Raw genomic sequence first — 23,794 nt, 5'->3', positions numbered from 1 at the left:
CGACAGAGAGAGTGGAAGACTATGTGTGTGACAGAGTGGAAGACTGTGTGCGACAGAGAGTGGAAGACTATGTGTGCGACAGAGTGGAAGACTATGTGTGCGACAGAGAGAGTGGAAGACTATGTGTGCGACAGAGAGAGTGGAAGACTATGTGTGTGACAGAGTGGAAGACTATGTGTGCGACAGAGAGTGGAAGACTATGTGTGACTGTGGGTTCATTCCAATAGATTCAAAATAAAAATAAATAAAAAGCTTCCCTTCCTCCGTCCTTGATTCCTCCGTGACCCTGAAACTGAATGATTTGCCATCTTTAAGGCCGTCCCCGGAGCGAGTCTTCATGTTTTTGAATTTTCTATTTTTTTTATCCACTTTTTCTCCTCCTATTTTTCTGTATTTTCCTCCCATCCCAATTTAGTCGTTATGCCAATTCCCCCCTCCCCTTCCTGGTCATTGCGCGCATGTGCCCCCCACTGGTCGGTCTAGGGAGCCCTGAAGTCTATCACATGCTTCCTCCGATACATAGGAGACAGCCAGCAGCCTCTTTTCACCTGGCAGCGAGGACTCTCATTGGTGAAGTGTAACGCGTGGGAGGATCACACTACCTTCACCATTTCTCTCCCTCGCTATGCAGGCGCCCTGACCGACCTGTAGGAGTCGCCGTTTACAACGACCAGAATACCACCCACCGGCTTCCCTCCCGCTGACACTGCCAATTGTGCCAGTATGACGACCGGCCAAGCCGGCGGCACCGCTGACAGCCGGATTCGATACCAGTGTCTCTGCGGTGGTAGACAGACGCTTAGTCCGCTGTGCTACCCGCCCGCCCGTGTTTTTTTATTCCTAAACTTAAAATATACAGTATGTCCGTTTAACTTTAATGCGTATAATCATTTCACATGTAAAAACAATGCGTTTACAGATAGAAATCACGGGTGGGAATCAATGTGTTATTATGGCTGTTTTATTCAATGTGGTTTTCTTCTTTTTAAATAGAAGATGATTTTTACCAAGGGATGATAAAAATAACAGAAAAAGAGGGGTAGTCTTATAATCGGACCAATATGGTATGTCCCTAACGGAAAATGTTATAACATCTGCAATAAAAGAATTATATATATATATATATATATATACATACATACATATATTTCTGTTCACCTCATTCTTATATTTTTAATATCGTTTTTTATATCGATACTTGGCGTCAACGTATATTTACATGCAAAATATCACAATATATTGCTTTATACATTTCTTTCCCCACCCCTACTAGAAATGCAATAGAAATCCAGGTTTAGTTGTTATATACTGTCAGAACTTGTACAAAGATTTAGTTATATCTAGACCATGTACAAAGGTTTAGTTGTTATATACTGTCAGACCTTGTACAAAGGTTTAGTTGTTATATACTGTCAGACCTTGTACAAAGGTTTAGTTGTTATATACGGTCAGACTAGGGCTGCAACGATTAGTCGACATAATTGACGACGTCGATTATAAAAAATCGTCGACGAGAAATTGTTGCGTTAAAAATTTTTTTTTTTTTTTTTTTTTTTGTGCACTACCTATCTTTGTGAGAGTGGCTTCTCAGGGTTCCAGACAACATCATAACATGATGATCCCATAGCAAATTTTGGACATTGAAAACATTGTTCCCCTGCAGGAGATGATGATCAGACTAGACACACAATACATTACACACGCACTCCTCTCACTCACACACAGCGATCAGAGTAAGACACACACACATACACACTCCTCTCACTCACACACAGCGATCAGAGTAAGACACACACACATACACACTCCTCTCACTCACACACAGCGATCAGAGTAAGACACACACATACACACTCCTCTCACTCACACACAGCGATCAGAGTAAGACACACACACACACTCCTCTCACTCACACACAGCGATCAGAGTAAGACACACATTCACACTCCTCTCTCTCACACACAGCGATCAGAGTAAGACACACACACATTCACACTCCTCTCACTCACACACAGCGATCAGAGTAAGACACACACATTCACACTCCTCTCACTCACACACAGCGATCAGAGTAAGACACACACATTCACACTCCTCTCACTCACACACAGCGATCAGAGTAAGACACACACACATACACAAATTACACAGTACACACCTCTCACTCACACAGCGATCAGAGTAAGACACACACACAAATTACACAGTACACACACTCCTCTCACTCACACAGCAATCAGAGTAAGACACACACACATACACACACAGACTCCTCTCACACACAGCAAACAAAAGTTATTTAAAGTACACTTCCACTTTAATTTGTATTATTTAATTTATTTATCTTGTTATGAGTGATTGCTGTATTGTTCTTCAAATACATTTTCATTTAAAGTGGCTTAAAGATCCAAATTCAAATGTTTCATGAGTCATTATTTTAATTTGCTATGGGATCATCATGTTATGATGTTGTTGTTTGGTCCTGACAAGAGTCTCAAAGTCTGGGGTGATGGTAGACAAGCAACTCTGAGGTCATGCTCAATGTCCAATCTGTTCCTCTGCTCTGTCTTCAGCTGGACCAGAGCTGAGAAACCACTTTCACAGAGATAGGTAATTAAAAAAAAAAAAAAAAAAAAAAAATTTGTTGTTGTTTACATTGGTTTTCGATTAGTCGACTAATCGAAAAAATTATCGGCAGATTAGTCGACTACCAAATTAGTCATTAGTTGCAGCCCTAGGTCAGACCTTGTACAAAGGTTTAGTTGTTATATCTAGACCATGTACAAAGGTTTAGTAGTTATATACTGTCAGACCTTGTAGAAAGGTTTAGTTGTTATATACTGTCAGACCTTGTACAAAGGTTTAGTTGTTATATACGGTCAGACCTTGCACAAAGGTTTAGTTGTTATATACTGTCAGACCTTGTACAAAGGTTTAGTTGTTATATACGGTCAGACCTTGCACAAAGGTTTAGTAGTTATATACTGTCAGACCTTGTAGAAAGGTTTAGTTGTTATATACTGTCAGACCTTGTACAAAGGTTTAGTTGTTATATACGGTCAGACCTTGTACAAAGGTTTAGTTGTTATATCTAGACCATGTACAAAGGTTTAGTTGTTATATACTGTCAGACCTTGCACAAAGGTTTAGTAGTTATATACTGTTAGACCTTGTACAAAGGTTTAGTTGTTATATACGGTCAGACCTTGTACAAAGGTTTAGTTGTTATATACGGTCAGACCTTGTACAAAGGTTTAGTCGTTATATACTGTCAGACCTTGTACAAAGGTTTAGTTGTTATATACTGTCAGACCTTGTACAAAGGCCAATCAGCCCGAGAATCAGCTTGATTTAAAAAGACCATGTTAAAGTGCTTTAGCTTGATTTAAAAAGACCATGTTAAAGTGCTTTAGCTAGATTTAAAAAGAATACCCTGTTAAAAGTGCTGTGTAAAGAGCAAGTAAACTTAATGTAAATATTCCATTTTTATTTAATTAAATACTTAGATACATCGAATAATCCAATTATAATTGGATGGGTTGATTACTTAAAGAAATGTTAGTAGCAGTTGTAAAAAAAAGAAAAAGATAAAAAAATATATATATATACTGACTTCATCTTGTAGGTCTTGGCTCCAATGACCAGGGAGAGCAGCTGGTGTCCCAGGCAGATCCCGAACACTGGTTTGGGCCGGTCCACACACACCACCCTCCTCACGTTCTCTATGGTGGCCTGGCAGTACTGGGGGTCCCCCGGGCCATTACTGATGAACAGACCGTCAAAATCTGGAGAGGAGTAACTATTGCTGGTTTACACAGATGTTGGATGCCTTAATAATAATAATAATATAAAAGAAGCAGTGAAGCCAGACCAGCACTCTCAGGTTCAAAATTTAATGGCAGCCTGAAACAAACATGTTTCGGAATTACATATTCCTTCGTCAGTGTTATAGCTTGCAATGCACTTGCAGTCAAGATAATGGTTATATACACAGGTGGTTAATGACTTGGCAGGAAATGACATCACGGCGCAGGTGTGCCTGAGTCTATTGGTCCTCAATGACAAAAGAAAAGACCCATCAAAATAGAGTCCGTTATTAAATACAAATTATACAAATATACAACATATATAAAAGACATATAAAAAAACACAAAAGTTAAAGCAAAATTTGCATTACATTACCATACCAGAAACTTGCTATGTAACATGCCCGTAGTTTATAGGGCTAATTGAGCCCCTATACTTATTTACATACTTTTTTCTTTTTTCTATTAAGCATCAAAGGATAAACATACCTCTTGCATGAAAACAACCACTTGGATTAAACCATAATCTTATAGATAAAAGGTACTTAAAGGAAACAGGTTAAAATGTTTTCTTCATTCATTCCTCTAGGTTCTATGCAATCAAACAGGTGAATATAATAATGGCCTTGTCTCTTTCCAGACTACGGCAGAGAGAGACACGTACCCTGCTCCATGGTACGACCCTTACCAAATACTGGCAGGACGACATCATTCCGAGGGGCCTGCGCATCTCCAAGGAACCCACACTAGGAAGAGAATCTCCTGAATTTTGTGACAAGTGGTGTTCGATCCTAGACAAGTGCTCCATGGATCTAATGCTCTTGATTATTGATAACGAAGGCCCCAAATTAGCCAAGGTCAGAGCTGAACTTTCCTCGTTAGAGGCTGAAATCAAAACGGTTTTAACACCTGACCAGCTGACCGAAATGCTCGAGTCAGTACACCAGAAACTCGACAAGTACAAATTGGACATCGAGCTGCACAAGAGAGCTAAGAGGAGAAGAGATGAGCAAGACTACGCAACGCAAATGGTGTATCCATGGCTCCATCATCCCCACTCCAGGAACCGTAGGCAGAATTGGCAGCCTAGAGATAAACAACGGCATTCTGATTCTTCCTCCACAGCGGCGAGCTCAGACGAGACGCCCTCTCAAGGCAGATACCCTCTTCGAAGCCAGTCTAATTTTCGCGGAGAGCAGGACGCTCCTCTCCCTCCCAGACCGGCGAGGGATCCCGTAGGAAGACGAGGAGCCAAAGAAAGAAATCCACGGTTCCGGTGATAAACATTGATTCTAATAGTAAACATTTCTGACGCACATTTGAGCGACCCACATCCCAATATCCTCTCTAAAGGTTTATCGTTTGTCCCGGCTCGGAAAGCGGACTCCTTTACTACCAAAGTGGAGTTATTTAAGTTTTTTAGAAACATTAAGTTAAAAGCATTTTATGCCAGAGGTTTTGATAAGAGAACTCAATATGTTACTAATGAAAATGTGCCGATAAGTGATGATGTTGATGAAAGGCCAGAAACAGAGCCTGATACCCTTTGTTCCAAAAGAAAGGTATTTAAACCACGCAGCGTGTTTACCCCTCATCTCAATCCACCCTCAGTGGAGACATTCTGCAGATTGGTACAACTTGATGTCCTTAAATTATGTGAAACCAGTCACAAAGCCCATCTTTACCCTAATTTATTAGAATCAGAGTCAGCAGCTCTCAAGGATCTCATTAAGAACGATGATTTAATTTTTAGGAAAGCCGATAAAGGTTCTGGAATCGTGCTCCAAAATAAGAGTTCGTATGTATCCGAGATCAATAGAACGATATTGAGGTTTATACCCTTTTAAATACAGACCCAGTATTTAAATTTTCCGCGGAAATTAAGACTACCCTTAAAAGCCTTAGATTGGCAGAGGTGATTACAGAAAATGAATTTAAGTTTATGTTCGTAGAGTACCCGGTTACGCCTATTATTTACACTTTACCGAAGATCCATAAGGATCTGGTTAACCCTCCTAGTCGACCGATCGTCTCTGGTATAGGTTCCGCTACAGAAAAAATCTCGCAATTTGTTGACTCGCATATTAAGGATTTGGCCTCTTCTCAGCGTGGTTATTTGAAAGACACTACTACTTTTTTGAACAAACTTTCGACCTGTAATATTAGTCCCTTGGACTTATTAGTTACCATAGATGTAGTCAGTTTATACCCCAGCATTCCACATGCTGACACGCTTGACGCACTGAGTTTTTATCTCAACTCGAGAGAGGAATTACTCCCCTCCACAGAAGCGCTAGTTAATCTAGCCGACCTAGTACTAACTCGGAATTATTTTAGATTCCAAGATAAATACTACTTGCAAAACAAGAGGCCTCAGCATGGGCTCCCCAGCCACTGTGAACCTAGCCAATCTGTACATGTCCAAGTATGAGTCTGACCACATTTTTAATAAAAACCCGTTTGAGAAATTCGTCAAATCCTATATGCGTATATCGATGATATGTTCTTTATTTGGTCTGGTACATAGTCTGATCTTGATGTCTTCTTTGAGTACCTGAACACCTGCAGAGAAACTATAAAGTTTACATTAAAGTCTGATATACATACTCTACCTTTCCTAGATGTTTTGATCAAGAAAGCCCCAGATGGTATTTCTTTACATACAGAGGTCTTCAAAAAGGAGACAGACCGTAACTCGCTCTTACATTATTCCAGTTACCACACTCCTGCCTTGAAAAATAGTCTACCTTTCAGCCAAATACTCCGTTATAGGAGAATTTGCGACACTGAAGATAGATTTACTGCACAAGCAGAAGTTCTAAGAAGCAGTTTTCATGACAGAGGCTATAGTGTCGATTTGACACGTAAAGCCCTGAATAAAACCAATCTGATCGATAGGGCCTCGTTGTTTATCCCCAAAAAGAAAAAAGAAAACACAGACAAAGTATCTTTCGTGTCCACTTTTAGCCCCATTACGAGAGGCATACGGAGCATTGTCAATAAATATTGGCATATTCTACAGTCGGATCCAATAATAGGGACAGCGTTTCAACATTCGCCTAATTACTTTTATAAAAGACAAGCGAATTTATCCAACCTATTAGTTAAAACCGACTTGCCCGTAAGGAAACCTACACATTTTTTGTCGAATATCCCTGATGGACATTTTCCTTGTCAAGCCTGTGTACAGTGTCAAGGCATGATCAAAGAGAAATTTTACACGCACCCAAAAACGAACAAAAAAATACCGGTTAAAGGGCGTATCACGTGTAATTCATCCAATCTTGTGTATCTACTAAAATGCCAGTGTGATTTTTCTTATGTGGGGAAGACAACCAGAGCCTTTAAAACAAGAATCAGTGAACATAAGTGTTCAGTGAGAAATTCAGATATAAAGTCGTCAGTAGCTAGACACTTTTCCAGGTGTAAACATACCGTTAACAATCTCAGATACATGGGACTTGAGTTAGTCCACAGGCCCGCGAGAGGGGGAGACAGACACAAGTTACTGTTACAACGGGAATGTTATTATATTCACCTGTTTGATTGCATAGGAATGAATGAAGAAAACGTTTTAACCTGTTTCCTTTAAGTACCTTTTATCTATAAGATTATGGTTTAATCCAAGTGGTTGTTTTCATGCAAGAGGTATGTTTATCCTTTGATGCTTAATAGAAAAAAGAAAAAAGTATGTAAATAAGTATAGGGGCTCAATTAGCCCTATAAACTACGGGCATGTTACATAGCAAGTTTCTGGTATGGTAATGTAATGCAAATTTTGCTTTAACTTTTGTGTTTTTTATATATGTCTTTTATATATTTGTATAATTTGTATTTAATAACAGACTCTATTTTGATAAGTCTTTTCTTTTGTCATTGAGGACCAATAGACTCAGGCACACCTGCGCCGTGATGTCATTTCCTGCCAAGTCATTAACCACCTGTGTATATAACCATTATCTTGACTGCAAGTGCATTGCAAGCTATAACACTGACGAAGGAATATGTAATTCCGAAACATGTTTGTTTCAGGCTGCCATTAAATTTTGAACCCGAGAGTGCTGGTCTGGCTTCACTGCTTCTTTTATATAATACTTAATGGGATTTCAGCACCCAGTGTCGTATCTTGAGAGCGCGGTCTAACTTGACATTTAATAATAATAATAATAGAAATTAGATTTCTATAGCACACACACACAGAGTGGACAGCAACAGTGAACCGGGTGAAGTGCAGATAGTGCATTACTCAAGGTTAATAGGTGTGTCGTCGTCCCCCTCCGACTACTGCATAATTCCAGCCAGAAAGTCCAAATGGGCTTGGTTTCGAAGCCACGTTCCACGTCTCTGGTGTGGGAACATTTTGGGGTTAAGCCGAATGAGAGAGGAGAGCCCATTAATAACGGCGTTTCATTCTCCTCCGTTGAGCGAATAGTTTAATCTAAGTGCTGAAAAACAGTCTGGAGTGTTTTGGGTCACGCATCCGTCACTACAGGTGTGTCGGTGTCGTTGTGCCGCTTCAAAGCTTTTAGCTAGAGTTGCCTGTAATGGACTGTAACCATCTATATAGCTGTTCCCTGAAGGATAACATTTTAATGAGAGTCCTGTGGTTCAGGTGCCATGGTTTGCATTTGTTGCATAACGTTCATTTTTAGACATATGGTCGAGATAGGGAGTCATTTTAACCAGGATTGGGACAAGGCAAGAGCCAGAATCAGTCAAGGATTGGGACCAGATGGAAGAATGACTAAAACGAGTCAGGGAGGGGATGAGACGGGAGTAAGAACGGCTTCCTTTCCCTCCATAATCCACACGCCTCAGTGGCTCCATGTCTCTCCCTCATTCCCTTCCCTTAATTTTTCACTTCATATAGTAGGCAATAGTGTTGTCAAAAATATCGAAAAATCTATACATATCGATTCTGAATATTTAAACCGGTTTCAATACTAATTTCCCGAAATATCGATATTTAATTATTCATAAAGAAAATAAAAAATTAAGTTTTTTTTATTTTATTTTTTTATAAGGAAGTTGCATTGTTCAATTCAATACCTGTAATAGTACAGTAGTCCCCACACACACACACATGTGCATTCAGTTAAGTCGGAATATGACTGTAATACAAACAGTTCAGTTTGTCAGGTATATGCAACACAGTACAGTGTTTACATCTGTCTGCTTGAGAAAACACCATGTTCTGCAATAAAAATTATTGAAGTGAGATGAACAGTTATTTTTAAATGTGTGATCTAAAAGATAAAAGGGTTTTAAAAGTGTTATATTTATCTTCTCTTATAGTACCAGAGAGAAGCTGAGGAGAATCAACCGGCAACAAACGCTAAATTTATTACATTTTAAGATTGAAACTTTTTCCCCGTGGTATCGAAAATGGTATAGAATATCGATACTTTTCAAGGTATCGTATCGAAGTTCGAAATTCCAGTATCGTGACGACACTAGTAGGCAATAGTCTTCACAATGAATGAGCTGTTTCAGCTCCGATAACTGAGGATCACTTTTTCTTTCGACTATGCAAAGTTACCAGTTGCCAGTATTCCAAACAGGGAGGACCGGAACGTTATTACAGGCTGTAGTTAGACGTGCCCGACATACTCGACTAATAGAAAGATGAGCAACACCAGTGCAATGTGTCAAAATACCATCTTAAAATAGATTACATGACTGCATCTTTGTTTTAGTTAACCATTAGATTTCACCATCACAAGTGCCACTAAGTCAAATATGAAATGCACTTCCCAGAGAATAAGTTGCATAATGTGACCATTTTGCTTGTGATCTAAACAAGCCCTGAAATGCCAACTTATTGGTAAAGTGAGATGCTCACATTATAATATTATACATCAGTGGCATAACATTGCATGGTCTTATTACAATATTGTTTATCGCAATTATTTATGGGAGAATATACCGTCCAAAGAAAGTAGTTATCGTGACAGGCCTACATAACACAAACACACTAGGATGAGACAAGGCAGTGGTTCCGTCCTCACCTACACACGCACACACTACGGCTGTCTTAAATCCTTCGAAGCTTCGTTCGATGGGCATGGGATTCGATTATGTAAAAAAAATATATATGATTTTTTATTTTTTTTTGCAAAATCAACTCTGCCTCTCTTTGTTAACACTTTGGGTGCCATGGGTTAAATTCATGATATACCATAGATTGCCAGCTCTATTTGTCTATGGAGAAGTACCCCTTCTTTGCATGGCTATAACTTTTTTAATTCTATTGCTACATTGCCATTATTAGGGCCCATTCAAAGTCCTATATGTATTGTTCATTGTGTAGCAACGTTAAACTTTTTCATTCACATATACAAGTATGGTCTAATGTATAAGTATGTTTTCATCTCTTTCTGCAGCTTTCTCCAGAATGTGATCTATAGCCCCAAATGCATTATATTGATGATGAAATACAGTTTGATGGCAATCGGGGCGATATAAAAAATTTCAATTGGACGTACTTCTAGAATGATCTACGTATGATCTGATGATGACCGGATGGGCGGGGGATCGTTTATAATTCCGTGGGCAGCGTTATATCATTCATCTAGTGTGGGTCATATGTTCATCATAACAGTTTATATGGAACACGTTCAAAAATAACGCTGAATCTTACCGGATCTTCCTTGCGCCGTTGGACGATCAGCGTGGTGTAGACCGTTTTCGATTATGGGATGTTTATCCTGATGAACCATTTCCAGCTTGTATAATACTATATACGTCCAAATCATGTTGTTTATCGAGTTATTGGCAATGGATCGCTATATATTGTGACGAGCTAGAGTGCCGGGAGCCAAACCGAGTGCCCGGAAGTAATATGGCCGACCAGCACAACCTCCACAGCACTTCCTGTTTGGCGATTGCGCCGATCGGCCACCAGATGGCGCTCCTGAACCGCCAGAGAGCTCAGTGGGTCCTCCTGGTGGATCTCAGGCCAGCGGAGGGGAAATATGAATCCGATCACAGATTTTTGAAATATTGATATTAAAGACGCTGTAAAGCGTCCTTCGGCAACTTGAGCATGGCCGGGAATGACGCTGTAAAGCGTTTCCCGGCACCCAAAGTGTTAACTACAACAAGCAATGCCGTTTGTTATTTAAGATCAGGTCGGACTCTGCACTGACAGATTTGTGTTCATTGTGCTGCTTTTATAAAGCCTCAAATGACGGCTTACAATATTTCATGAAAGCAAAGTGTTTAGTTTGTCTAAGATTTTAAAAGGTTTAAACTTTACAGCACTGGCAAAGTTGAACAAAGTGCTGTACAAGTCCCACAACATAAAAAAAAAAGAAAAATGTAAATGTATCTCGGCCCCGAAGCTTTGAATTCCAAAACAAATATTGAAGGTCAGCCCTAACACACACACACACACACACACACACACATATTCTATCCAACACACACAGACCTGCGCTGTCCAGTGGATGGTCCCAGGGCACAACAGTAACACAGGCTCCTCTCTGCGCCAGGCAGCGGATCTGGTTGTATTTGATGCCACAGTCCACCGCGGTGATCCGGACACTACCACTGGGGTTAAACACCCTCGGCTCCTGGAGAGACAAAGAGAGACAGAGACACACAGAGAGAAACAGAGTTAGTTACATGTGAAAGTAAAAAAAAATACAACAAATAGCTACTGCTGGTAGTGTCAGTACTGCTGGTAGTATTTGTACGGGTAGTGTCAGTACTGCTGGTAGTATTAGTACTGGTACTGTAGTGTCAGTATATTTATATTACTGCTGGTAGTGTTAGTACTGGTAGTATTAGTACTGGTGGTAGTGTTAGTACTGGTAGTGTTAGTACTGGTAGTATTAGTACTGGTGGTAGTATTAGTACTGGTAGTGTCAGTACTGGTAGTGTCAGTACTGCTGTTAGTATTAGTACTGGTAGTGTCAGTATATTTATATTACTGCTGGTAGTGTTAGTACTGGTAGTGTCAGTACTGCTGGTAGTATTACTGCTGGTAGTGTCAAGTATATTTATATATTTATATTACTGCTGGTAGTCTCAGTGCTGCTGGTGGTGTCAGTACCAGTTACCTTCATGGAGACCTCTTGGACAAGGTTCCTCTGGTCAGGGTTGTCAAAGGGAATGTTGTCAGCGGGGGTTCCGTCCACAACCAGCTTCCCCAGCATAGTGCCCTTCTCACGGATCTTCTTGGTCAGGCGCCGGGTGTCGATACCTGTAGCAGACGGCAAGTAATAAACTACATTTATGATCACGGTGCTTAACCTCTTAAGCCCTAGCCATATTTTCAGAAATGTTGCCTAAAAATACATACCTAAATAAATGGAAGATTGCTCCACTTCTACAAGGCCATTTGCATGTTCTTGGTATCTAGGGACATCTATGGATCTCAGGGAATCTATTCCCAATTTCCCAGTGTCCGAAATATTGTGTCTGTTACTAGGCTTGAGTAAATTGTAATGAACCAAAAGGAGAATATCAATTTTATAAAAAAAAATCTTTCCTTTTTTCATATTTGACGGTGAATAACACCATGCTAACATTGACCAGACGTGAGAAATTGCCACTGAGCTCATTCAGCACTTTCTTGAGATCACATGTACAAAGGATCTAAGCCAGCGGTTCTCAAACTACGGCTCGCGACTCAAAGTGGGGTCACTGGTAGGTTGCACATTGGCAACAAACAAAAAACTCAGAGTTTTCCCACCCGGCAGCTGTGTGTATTTGCCATGTCTCGCGACTCTCGCCCCTTCATCAATGGAGGCCGACAAACGTATTCCAATACACATCTCACTACACCCTGCGCATTTATAATCAAGGGAGGGGGGTCTGGTCTTTTGTGTGTAACCTGGAGTCGCAATGGATAGGTTTGTTGTCAGAAGCGTTGCTGGTTGGCCGCGATGAAATGGGCTCTGCCTCTGATCTCGAGGCAGAGTATTCGCCTTTGTTAACTCTGAAAAGAAGCGCGGATTTTCCTTGCAGACAAAAACAACACATTGGCAGAGAAATGTGCTGATAATGCGCTGGAAACTCCGTTAGTGGCACTCCAGGATAGGGGTGGACGGTATAAACGGTATACGGTATGAATTTGCGCTACGGTATGGATTTTCACTATACCTTGTGACCGGTAGACTAGAGCAGCTAGTCACAGCAGTAGCAATGACGTTAACGTTACTTGACGATTCACTCAACGTTTGCAGTGGTCGTTGCATAGTGTTTAATTGTACAGAGTTTTTCTCCACTTGCTAACTATCAGTAGCTAGCCAGCTAGATAACGTTAGACAATACCTCATGTATTAAACTAAAGTGAATAGTTGACTGGGTCATTGTAAACAGCAACGTTAGCTAGGTAGCCAACGTTAGATCACGGAACAACAATAGCTAGTTAGCCAACGATAGCCAACAACTGCGAAAACGAATGCCAAACTGATGATATCAGACGTTGATATCAGATCGCTTGAGAGCCAATCACGAGTATAGTCTGGTTTTAATTGTTATTTCTTTTATTAGCGATATCCATTCATTTTCATCCATCCAACCTGATGTTATCGTTGGGAATGGGTCTGAGCTCGCAAAAGGGCAAATACCGCCGCCTATCGTCTCCCGGATGGTATTGCACATCATTGGATTGGATTGGCTGGGACTGTGCATCAGGAAAAAAAACTCCGGTCCGGGTTTCCCTTCTCGGGCAAGCAGTATCGTGTTACCACATTGACTGGGGAGGCTGGGAGCAGCGTCGATTATGTGTTTTGGACTATAACGTTGGATCAATAAACACGATCAATATTTGGAATGGCGATCAGGAATTGGATTAATCTTTTTGCAGAACATCAGATGTGAGGTAAGGAATCCATGTTACCAGTATTGGGTTAATCAGATGGTTTTTTTTTCACAGCGGTCACAACGTGAGTGTGTGTGTGTGTAGCAATCAGTGCATGTGAGCGGATCGGAGAGTGAGCGGCGCGGGGAGCGGAGCGGGCGGTTTTGACGTGAGCGAGGAGTGGGTTTTAAAATGGGTCGGCGCGACGTCTGGAGCGAGAGTTCTCCTCCGCTCCAATCCGCTCACACAGTGGTTTAACACTGATGTAATATACATGTAGTACAATGCCAAAGCAACAGATGGCGATGTACAAACATGAAGGCCATTTTCAACCAATGAGAAGGGAACCTGTGATATCCTGTTCAGGCTTTGTCACTCACGGATGTTAGAAAAGGTTTTGACGCCATTGTTGTTGTAGTTAGCTTACATGCTAACGTTAATGGCAGCGACCATAGCATTGTGGCTAGGCTAGCTATCATCGCTTAATAGAGCTAGTGAATGGATAAACAACGTTATTTAACATTGCAGAATGGGTACAATTACAATGCGGCTCAATACAAACAATTGTTAAGGGGCCCAGGGGGTGTAGACTGTTGTAGTTTGAGCTAATTTACACCACGCTCAAAAAAAAAAAAAAAAGATCTGCCGAGCGATGTGCCGCGGGGAGCGCTCGATTCAAGGTGAGCGGTGAGCGACTTGGGGGCGGGGTCAACATGAGCGATTAGCGGAGCGGACCAAGCTTTAAAGAGCGAAGAGCGGATTTCTCGCCCGCGCCGATCCGCTCACGTGGCCTGGTAGCAATGCACGGATAATAACATTTTCAGCCCGCTTCTCTAGCGTGCATAAGGACACATATACTATCGATAATCTAGCGTTTATTTGAAAATGATTCATAAATCAGCCGAAGAATTACGTGTCTTGTGTATTCCACTAAAGGGGTATTATTGCGTCTCTCTGGAATTACTATAAATCTCCAAAACTATACTCTTATTCAAAAAGGTATAAAACGGAAATGTACTGATGAAAGAACTATCCGTTTCGTACATGTTGACTGGAAGCAAGTCATTGATCAGTGACGGGTGTATTAGACCCATAATTTAAGATAAAGTTTAAGCGTTCGCAAATATCCCCGTCCTCCCATTGATTAAAGTGCTGGCCTACAAGCCCTAATTTGGTCATATCCAGCCAAGTGTGGGGTCGCCAAAAAAGAAATTCCTAAATAAAATGGGGTCGTGGTATAAAAAAGTTTGAGAACCCCTGATCTAAGCAAATTAATAAAGGTCAGATTATTTACAGGGGGTTTTGTAGATACAGTACTGCATTTTGCCATCCGGACACATGCTATTTGAAATATGAATATAGAATATCAGGCCTATAACTGACCTTATTATGGCCAAGTCACTCATCTATGGACCGCGCCAAATCCCCTTTCCAATGGCAGAGTTCAATCTGGATTTAGTACCCCTGACAATAACCGTGAATGAAATCTACTGCTAGTACAGTTACTTTTTTATAATGTAAATATCTCCGCAATTTTTCATCAGATTGCAACGCGGTTTTTGCTAGACATTCACAGAAAAGGTAAAGAAATTTACTTAACTGCATTCTATTTTATGGCAAGTCAAATGATTGACAGGGGTTGGCGTGAGCTGGGAAGTGTAGTTATATGAAATTTGAAAGCCCATCGAAAGCCCTGGGTCTCCCCGTCCATAGGACTACACACACCGTCACTGCCAGCACGTCGAGCGCAGCGGCCTCAGTTATCTCAATAGAAACTGGATTTTAGGCCACCACTCTCAGAGAAAAGAGAAATTGCTAATTTCGTAGCTCTCGACATGAGACCAATTAACGTTGTTGAAGGAGAAGGTTTCAAAGAGTTAATTTGCACACTGGAGCCAGGATACATGTCCCAAAAGAGACATTCATGCATGCGGTGAATGAGAAATACACTACACAAGGGCGAGCAGCATTTATATCCAAGCTGCCGTTCTTGATCCCCGTTTTAAGAAGCTTTCTTTTTTCACTGATGAGCAAAAGGAGGAGGCTTATTCAGCAGTGGAAAATCGAGCGGAGAGTCTAGCGGACAGGCCTGTCAGAGAGGAAAGCCATGACAGTGACCTGGAGGAGCTGCAGGAGCAGTGAGCCCACCACAGCCACCCCAAAACAGAAGGACCTGGTGGTGTCAAATAATGCTGATGGCCTCTGATCTGAGGTAAGGAATCTATTTTACCAGTCTTAGGATAATCAGAGCTTTTTTCACAGAGATATCAACGTGTGCCCCATGTGTGTGTGCGTGTGTGTGCTGATCAGAAAATGAGATAATCGATTTTTCAGCCCGCTTCTATAGCGTGCATAAGTACACATATACTATCGATAATCTAGCATTTATTTGAAAACTATTCATAAATAGGCCGAAAAATTTCAACGTTTTGTGTATTCCAGAATATTCCAGTAAAGGGCGTTTATCACAGAATCTTTATATTTTCCTGAACCTTTCAAAAAACGTAAATGAACCGATTAAAAAACAATCCGTTTCGACAATGTTGACTGCAAACAAGTCATTGATAAGCGACGGCCAGATTATACACATAGCCATAATTTAAGATGTAGTTTATGCGTTGGCAAATATGAGAGCTCCATCATTGAAGTGGACGCTGGCACGCAACAGGGTTCTGGGGCACCCAACCTCCGGCACGGAAAGTGTTAAGTTAACCAAACTGTCTTCGTTCTTTGCCGTATATTGTGCAGCCAGTAAATTAGTATATATTTTTTTTGCATTTTTTTTTTTATTCTTCTTTGTGAGAAAGATATTTCTATGCCAGATGTTAATTTAAGAGTAGCAGTAGGCCTGCCCTAGACCAGGCGAACTAAAGGCCACGTTGTTTATTTGTTTGATATGCCAAGTTTGAGTTGCGGACACTTGTCAGTCGTCACTCGTTTAAGTTTTGGATTGAACTGAAGTTTAAGGAGTTAAGTAGCCTAACAACAGCACTGTGCATCATTGTGAATAAATAAAAGTTTGCTCTGTAGTCTCTTTTTGTATTGTAAACCCTAGGCTAAATGGGCATAATTCATAAGGTCAACTCAACTTAATGCAAGCGAAGTGCAAACCTTAAATCAGTGGTCACCAACCTTTTTAAGCCCAAGCAGGGTTTCCGTTAGAAAAAATTGTTGCCGGTCTCCGTGACCTGCAAGATTTCAATCTACCGGACAAATGAGATTAATTCCGGTCATAGTTTATTGAGCTTTAAAACAATTGATATAGGCTATATAAAGAATGTCATCCTCAAGGCATGTAGATTTATAATATTATTACTTAAAACGAGGCTACTTTTGCGTATAGTCATTAATATATTCCAAATAAAATAAGTCCCTCGATACTCCGTGCTGCTGCTGACTTGAAATAAAATAGACCGCGTATGTGGGCAGTCGGTCCGACACTAAACAGCAGTCTGTTATAATCACATTTTTATGAGCTAACGAATTCCGTTATATTGGACATTTGTATTAATTATATCAAGCGAAGAACTGAGAAATTTTGCAGAGAGAGGCGGCAACATTATCGTGGGTTTGCGTGATGTATATCTCCACCTCCCAACGACTTGGTGCTGGTCATAATGTCCGGTGAAAACAACTCCCTCCAAGCACAACTTGACCACCCGAACCGTACCAAAACAGGCCAAAATTAAATAGCCCATGCGACGAACGATTCATTACATTCGTTTCATCGTTGCTCCACCAAGCAGCCGGTCCAACAATGAAAGCTGTTATCAGCGCGAGCCGGCCGCAGTTAGTTTGCAAGAAGCATCCAGCTGCAGACCCGCAGAGCAGCTTTCCAGGTCTGGGGACCGCACTGTGCCAGCAAAGCTGGTGGGTTCTGTGGGTCTGCAGCTGCATGCCTTCCGCAAATCCAGCAGCAAGCTCTCGCTGAGCGAAGCAACGACAACAAACTCAATGATTGTTTCGTTCATCGCATAGGCCACCCAACTCCAGCCCATCCAAATAATCAAACTGTGCCCAGAGGGAACTATTTTCACCGGACACTATGACCGGAGAGATTAAATATGTCGGACTTCAACAGATTTTGCCAGTCAAATACCGGTAATTACCGGCTAACGGAAACGCTGAGCCCAAGATCACTTTTTTTTTTTGGTGAAGGCAAGATCTACCTATTGAAGCGTTGAGAAAAAGACAGCCAAGATTGTACTTTAAACTAAATGACTTTAATTTGCCTGTATTCTAATTACATGCAATGCTTTGGTCCAACATTAAAACGTCAAAGTAGAACTATTATGTACTTTCTCAGTCAGTGCTAAGTGCAGTCATCTTATGCAGCATCACTTTTCACATCAAAACAAAAGTAGAACTGTAACTGTGGACTCTCATATTATTAACATTGACAAACATATTTACAATTATCATTTTATAAAATAGAACTGTAATGTGGACTCTCTCAGTCAGTGCTAAGTGCAGCATTTCATTTTCACATCAAAACAAAAGTAGAACTGTAATGTGTACTTTCTCAGTCAGTGCTAAGTGCAGTCAGTGCTAAGTGCAGCATAATTTTCACATCAAAACAAAAGTAGAACTGTATGTGTACTTTCTCAGTCAGTGCTAAGTGCAGCATCACTTTTCACATCAAAACAAAGGTAGAACTGTAATGTGGACTCTCAGGGTAAGATCTATAAAAAAAAAAAGAAAAAAAAAATATTCATGGAAAGATCTACAGGGACAGTCTCAAAGATCGACCAGTCGATCAAGATCGACGGGTTGGTGACCACTGCCTTAAATAATGAATGAGTTTAATGAGTTATCTGTTCAAAATACATCCTTATGTCAAGTCAAGAAGACATGCTGTTTAACACTTTTACTGCCATACACGAGATATCTCGGGTTTCCGATAGTTATGTTGAAAGCCACTCACGAGATTTCTCAGGATTTTTTATTTTTATTTTTTTAGCGATCTGAAATCATATTGCATCACACGAGCCTACCCGAGTATACCCGAGCGCCCCCGGCAATCAGATGTGGAAAAAAGCGCCCCCTATCGTCTCCCAGATGACATAAGGGATTTTGGAATGGACTCAATGAAAATGAAAATCCTGTACTCCACATTTTCCAGTCCACTGATGCAGCCGGGGTTACCACAGTTCATTCTGGAGCCTCTCAGCCCCGCGGAATCATGTACTGCATGGTACACACGTTGGATCCATACACTTATCGATTTTTTCGAATGGTGATCAGGAATTGGAATATACCAGTTGGATACCATCTGATACCCACACAGGTAAGGAATCTATGTTATCAGTGTTAGGATAATCAGACACATTTTGATGAAGATATAGGCTGTTTTGTGAAATGGGCACTTTCGGTTTCACTGTAAAAGTCCGAGAGGAAATGAACACAGCGATTATCCGTGCGCGGCTAGAATGTGCTTGCGTGCACGTATAATATTGATCATCTAGCGTTTATTTGAAAACGATTCATAAATAGGCCGACGAATATCAACGTTCTGGAATATTCCAGTAAAAGACGATTATCATAGAATGGTCTAGAATTAACTGTTTTTTACCTCAAAACGGGTGCTTTTCAAAATGCTCTCAAACGGAAATGAAGCGATAAAAAACCAATCTGCCTTGACAGCACTGACTGGAAAAGGATTCTTTGATAAGCGACGGGCAGATTAGACACATAGCCATAATTTAAAACATAGATTAGGCGATATTAAGCGTAACATTGGCGCCGATGGTGGCATTGAAGCGCTACCTCTGGCGCCACCTCGTGGCATTCAAAGTGTTAAATGGGTGTTTCACCTTTCCACTTTTTCTCCCATCCCAATTTAGCCATGCCAATTCTCCCCTCCCCTGTCTTGAACGTTGCTCGCATACCACCCATCGACATCCCACCCGCTAACTCTGCCAATTGAGTTAGTATGACGGCAGGCCCAAGCCGGAGGCAACGCAGACAGCCGGATTCGATACCGGTGTCTCGTGCGTTGGTGACGAGCGCAATGTCCGCTGCGCCACCCAGCCGCCCGATGTTTCACCTTTCTATTTTTTGTAAGCCATTGTCGGACACTGCCAGTCGACTATCGGCACATTTTGGCCAATCAAAGTCGACTATACAAATCCTTAGTCGGGGACAGGACTAGTAGGTACTGGGGCTAGTAGGGTTAGTAGCTTCTGTCTGATTGTGTGGGTACTGCGGGTAGTAGGGTTAGTAGCTTCTGTCTGATTGTGTGGGTACTGAGGGTAGTAGGGTTAGTAGCTTCTGTCTGATTGTGTGGGTACTGCGGGTAGTAGGGTTAGTAGCTTCTGTCTGATTGTGTAGGTACTGAGGGTAGTAGGGTTAGTAGCTTCTGTCTGATTGTGTAGGTACTGAGGGTAGTAGGGTTAGTAGCTTCTGTCTGATTGTGTAGGTACTGAGGGTAGTAGGGTTAGTAGCTTCTGTCTGATTGTGTTGTGTGGGTACTGAGGGTAGTAGGGTTAGTAGCTTCTGTCTGATTGTGTGGGTACTGCGGGTAGTAGGGTTAGTAGCTTCTGTCCGATTGTGTGGGTACTGAGGGTAGTAGGGTTAGTAGCTTCTGTCCGATTGTGTGGGTACGGCGCTCCAACAGAGCCACTGTATATGAGAACTGACCCTCCAGTCCAGGGATGCCTTGTTCTTTGAGCCACTGGTCCAGCGACAGAGCAGAGCTCCAGTGACTGGGGCTGGTAGACAGCTCTCCTATTATCAGAGCTGCTGCATGGATCCTCCCCGACTCAAACCACTGAGGACAGAACAGGAGGAAACAAACACAAGGATCACAAATTGCCGTTGAGAAAATCTCTCCTCTTTAATCATTTGTAGATTGTTAATGCACTTCACTGTTACATTTGCACCTGTGGTGAGATGGCAACTTCTTATCATTGTACTGTACTTGTACTGTATATTGACAATACATATGAATCTAATCTCTGACATAGGGGTGACCCTCCACTACAACCATCACCATACCCCCCCCCCCCCCAACACACACACACCTTGCTGAGGCCAAACTCCCCGTCCTCATCCTGTGGGACTCCATAGTTCCCCACTAAGGGGTATGTGAGGGTCAGGATCTGGCAACGGTAGGACGGGTCTGTGAGAGCCTCCGGGTACCCCACCATACCAGTCTGGAACACTGGACACACAATGGGGTTCATTGGCAAAAAGTATAGTCAAGATTTTTCAAAAAAGTATTTCTGATTGTTACCTGATTGATTGAAAACTTTATTAACAGATTGCAGAATGGGTACAATACAGTACGGCTCAATACAAACAATTGTTAAGAGGATGCAGACCAGAAAAATACTTTCGTCTTGTTTACATCAGGGTCCCCCATTTTCAATTCATCAAGACATTTATGACATACAACACAAGTATACAGTACTGTTTCATCAAGACATTTATGACATACAATACAAGACATACAACACAAGTATACAGTACTGTTTAAGAGAAAGACATCATAAAAAAATATGATATTGAATATAATATAATATACATTCAAAGGGGAAGAAACTGTACATTGGAGGGGGGTGGGGTTTGGACATTTACCGGGGCCAGGCAGTTTCTAATTGCAGCCACTCGTAGGTGCTCTTTGACCTTTGGGAAGTATTTCAACATGTACATGGGTATCTTAGTGGTGTAGTGTATCTTGTAGATCAGGCCCAGGCCCCTGAAAATTGCTTTCATTTTAAAAAGGTGCTATATACCTGTTCCTGTATATACAAACATACCGTGTTCGAGCCAATCAGCAATACCAACAGAGTCACGTGACTAAGGCCCCGTTTAGACGAGCGTTTTGTGAACAGAAACCGCAAAAGTCATCTTGCGGTTTCACTTTTAATTTTACGTTTAGACGAGCGTTTTGAGATGGAATTCTGCATGCAGACGACGCTGTAACGACTCGAGACGACGGAGCCCCACTGTCACACGATTGGCGCATATGTCACATGACGTGCTGTGAAGACCCGCCCTACTCTGCCTCTGATTCGCAGACTGTGGATGGGGAATGTGATTGCACCAAAGCAGAGTCACTCACAGACAGTGGGTCCACTCACGCCGCGGGACAGATTCTTGTGTATTTAACCCTTTCACTGCCACACGACAGCCGGTTGTGTGATAGTAAAGGGTTAACCTTCTGTCGTGTGGCAGTGAAAGGGTTAAAAGTACTGCCAATGTAGCCTTCAGGTGATCTCCGTTGATATAAGTCAGACATACTTGCTTTGTTTATGTCTCGGCTACTGGCGCATACCTGCTACCTGTGACGTAAGCAGTACGCGCGACCAGAGCCGTGACAACCCTTTCGTCATCGTTTTATCAGATTTATACGTTTTAACAGTTTAGACGAGAGCGCAAAGCTTTTGCGTTTCTAGGAATTCCACCCTGGAAGGTAGTCTCACTTTTTTGCGGTTTCACCCCGTAAAAACGCCGTTTCCGTATAAACGAAAGGCACATCCGAAAAAATATTTTTGCGGATTCACCTGCTAGCGTTTCCGTCTAAACGGATTGTAAGTTGCCTCAAACCTGCGCAAGATGCTGCGCTTAATACGATGGGGCTCTATGGAGAAACCATGACACTCCCCTGACTAAAAGTTGTTTCAAACGAAGACGGCTGGATGTCATTTTGCCAATTCAGCATGGCTGTGAGTGTGAGTATTTCACCTTTTTACATATCTAGCTTTGGCATGGATTGATTGTTTAGATTGCTAGCATGGCTAACAAATGCAAATATATTGTAGTCTGCCCCATTGTTAAATTCCCTTCTGCTCCGGTGATGCGCGCGCACACACTGAGTCTGACATTCAGCCTCTAGATGTCGCACTAGAGCAGCAGCATGTCATTATGTCCAATCAGGTGCATTCCACGTGGGGAAATTGGAAGCAAGCAGGGGATGTCGCTGGCTGACTGTCTGGCTCTCTGACCATAACAGGTAGCTTTGCCAACTACACCAGGCAGTAGGGTAAATGCCACGTGGAATTTTCCAGTGTGCAGGGGGGGGGGGGGGGGGGGTCAAGTCAGTGGCTAGTTGGTGTGTGTGTGTGGGGGGGGGGATACTGGGACTGAGGAGAGTTTATCAGGTTTTGATTGATTGAAAATTGTATTAACAGATTGCAGAATGGGTACAATACAGTACAGCTCAATACACACAATTGTTAAGGGGATGCAGCAGACCAGAGAAAGACTTTAGTCTTGTCTACATCAGGGTCCCCCATTTTCAATCATAACATATATGACAATGACATACAACATGACATACAGATAGACACAGACAGTACTGCTACATGTAGGTGAGAGCGCATGTGTGGAGAATATGTGCGTGCGTGTCAGAGTTGTGTTGCAGGGTAGGGGGTGTAACTAGTACAGGCCTGAGCCTGAGGGGGGCGCTGCGGTGCGCTAGAAATAAAAAGACCACCGACTCACAAATCCCCACACTTGAATCTTCAGCGCGAACCACAGTTTGAATGAGGGACAAACCCACAAAACAGAATGATATATAATATAGATGAATATCAGGTGGGAGTGGGACTATGCTAAATTATTTTGAATTGAGAAACCAATTCAATCAGGAGGAGGAGGAACAATACAAGTATACGGCTCCCTAGTCGCTCCACCACGCTGCCTGGAGTTTACTCACCAACTTCTCCCGACACCGACACGTTTGCGCCGAAGAGGCGGCCTCTGAACGCGGTCCCGTCTTCTAAAACCAGTGTTGCCATCCTTGCCCGCTAGTTCAAAGACAGTATATGTGAACTCAAAAGGGGGGGGCTCCCAGAAATGTGTTGCTTGCTCCTATATATCTGCTCAAAGTTCCGCAATGGTTGCCCCTCCACGTGAAAGACGCACGCCGCCGCGCAGGCTCGTCGGGTCGAGGAGGAGGAGGATGCCGCGCAGCCAGCGACCAAAACAACTCTTCGTTTAAAAAAGAAGAAGCGATTCACGTAGAATCAAAGGGTAGTCACGGCACTTCCGGGTCTAGTGTAAACACGAAATTAATTGAAAAAAAAATGAGAATTTGCCAGATCGTCGGGCCGTATGTATCAGTGAACACGCCACCACCACCACCCAGAGCAGTGTGGACCTTCTTGTCCCAGAGCAGGGCTTCTTACAGAGAGCGTCACACAGACATGTCGTCACCACGTCGGTGGAGGAG

The 23,794-nt window shown here is 42.1% G+C and overlaps 1 protein-coding gene across 1 annotated transcript in view; it reads right to left on the bottom strand.

Annotated features, from left to right (window-relative positions):
* The window catches only part of cad (carbamoyl-phosphate synthetase 2, aspartate transcarbamylase, and dihydroorotase), a 192,844-nt gene extending 169,274 nt beyond the window's left edge, over nt 1-23,570 (bottom strand). The window contains exons 1-6 of the mRNA XM_084315379.1: nt 23,279-23,570; nt 20,640-20,779; nt 20,257-20,386; nt 11,870-12,012; nt 11,239-11,380; nt 3,614-3,785 (exon numbers count right to left, since the gene is read on the bottom strand). Of these exons, the coding sequence (XP_084171505.1) occupies nt 3,614-3,785; nt 11,239-11,380; nt 11,870-12,012; nt 20,257-20,386; nt 20,640-20,779; nt 23,279-23,360 (809 nt within the window). The 5' untranslated portion in view covers nt 23,361-23,570. The remainder of the gene's footprint in view (nt 1-3,613; nt 3,786-11,238; nt 11,381-11,869; nt 12,013-20,256; nt 20,387-20,639; nt 20,780-23,278) is intronic.
* Nucleotides 23,571-23,794: the final 224 nt, after the last annotated feature.

This window comes from Notolepis coatsorum, assembly GCF_963971535.1.
Source record: "Notolepis coatsorum genome assembly, chromosome: 5".
NCBI classification, from domain to species: domain Eukaryota; kingdom Metazoa; phylum Chordata; class Actinopteri; order Aulopiformes; family Paralepididae; genus Notolepis; species Notolepis coatsorum.
The sequence above is the reverse complement of the archived record's forward strand: the minus strand, read 5'-3'. Positions and strand labels throughout refer to the sequence as shown.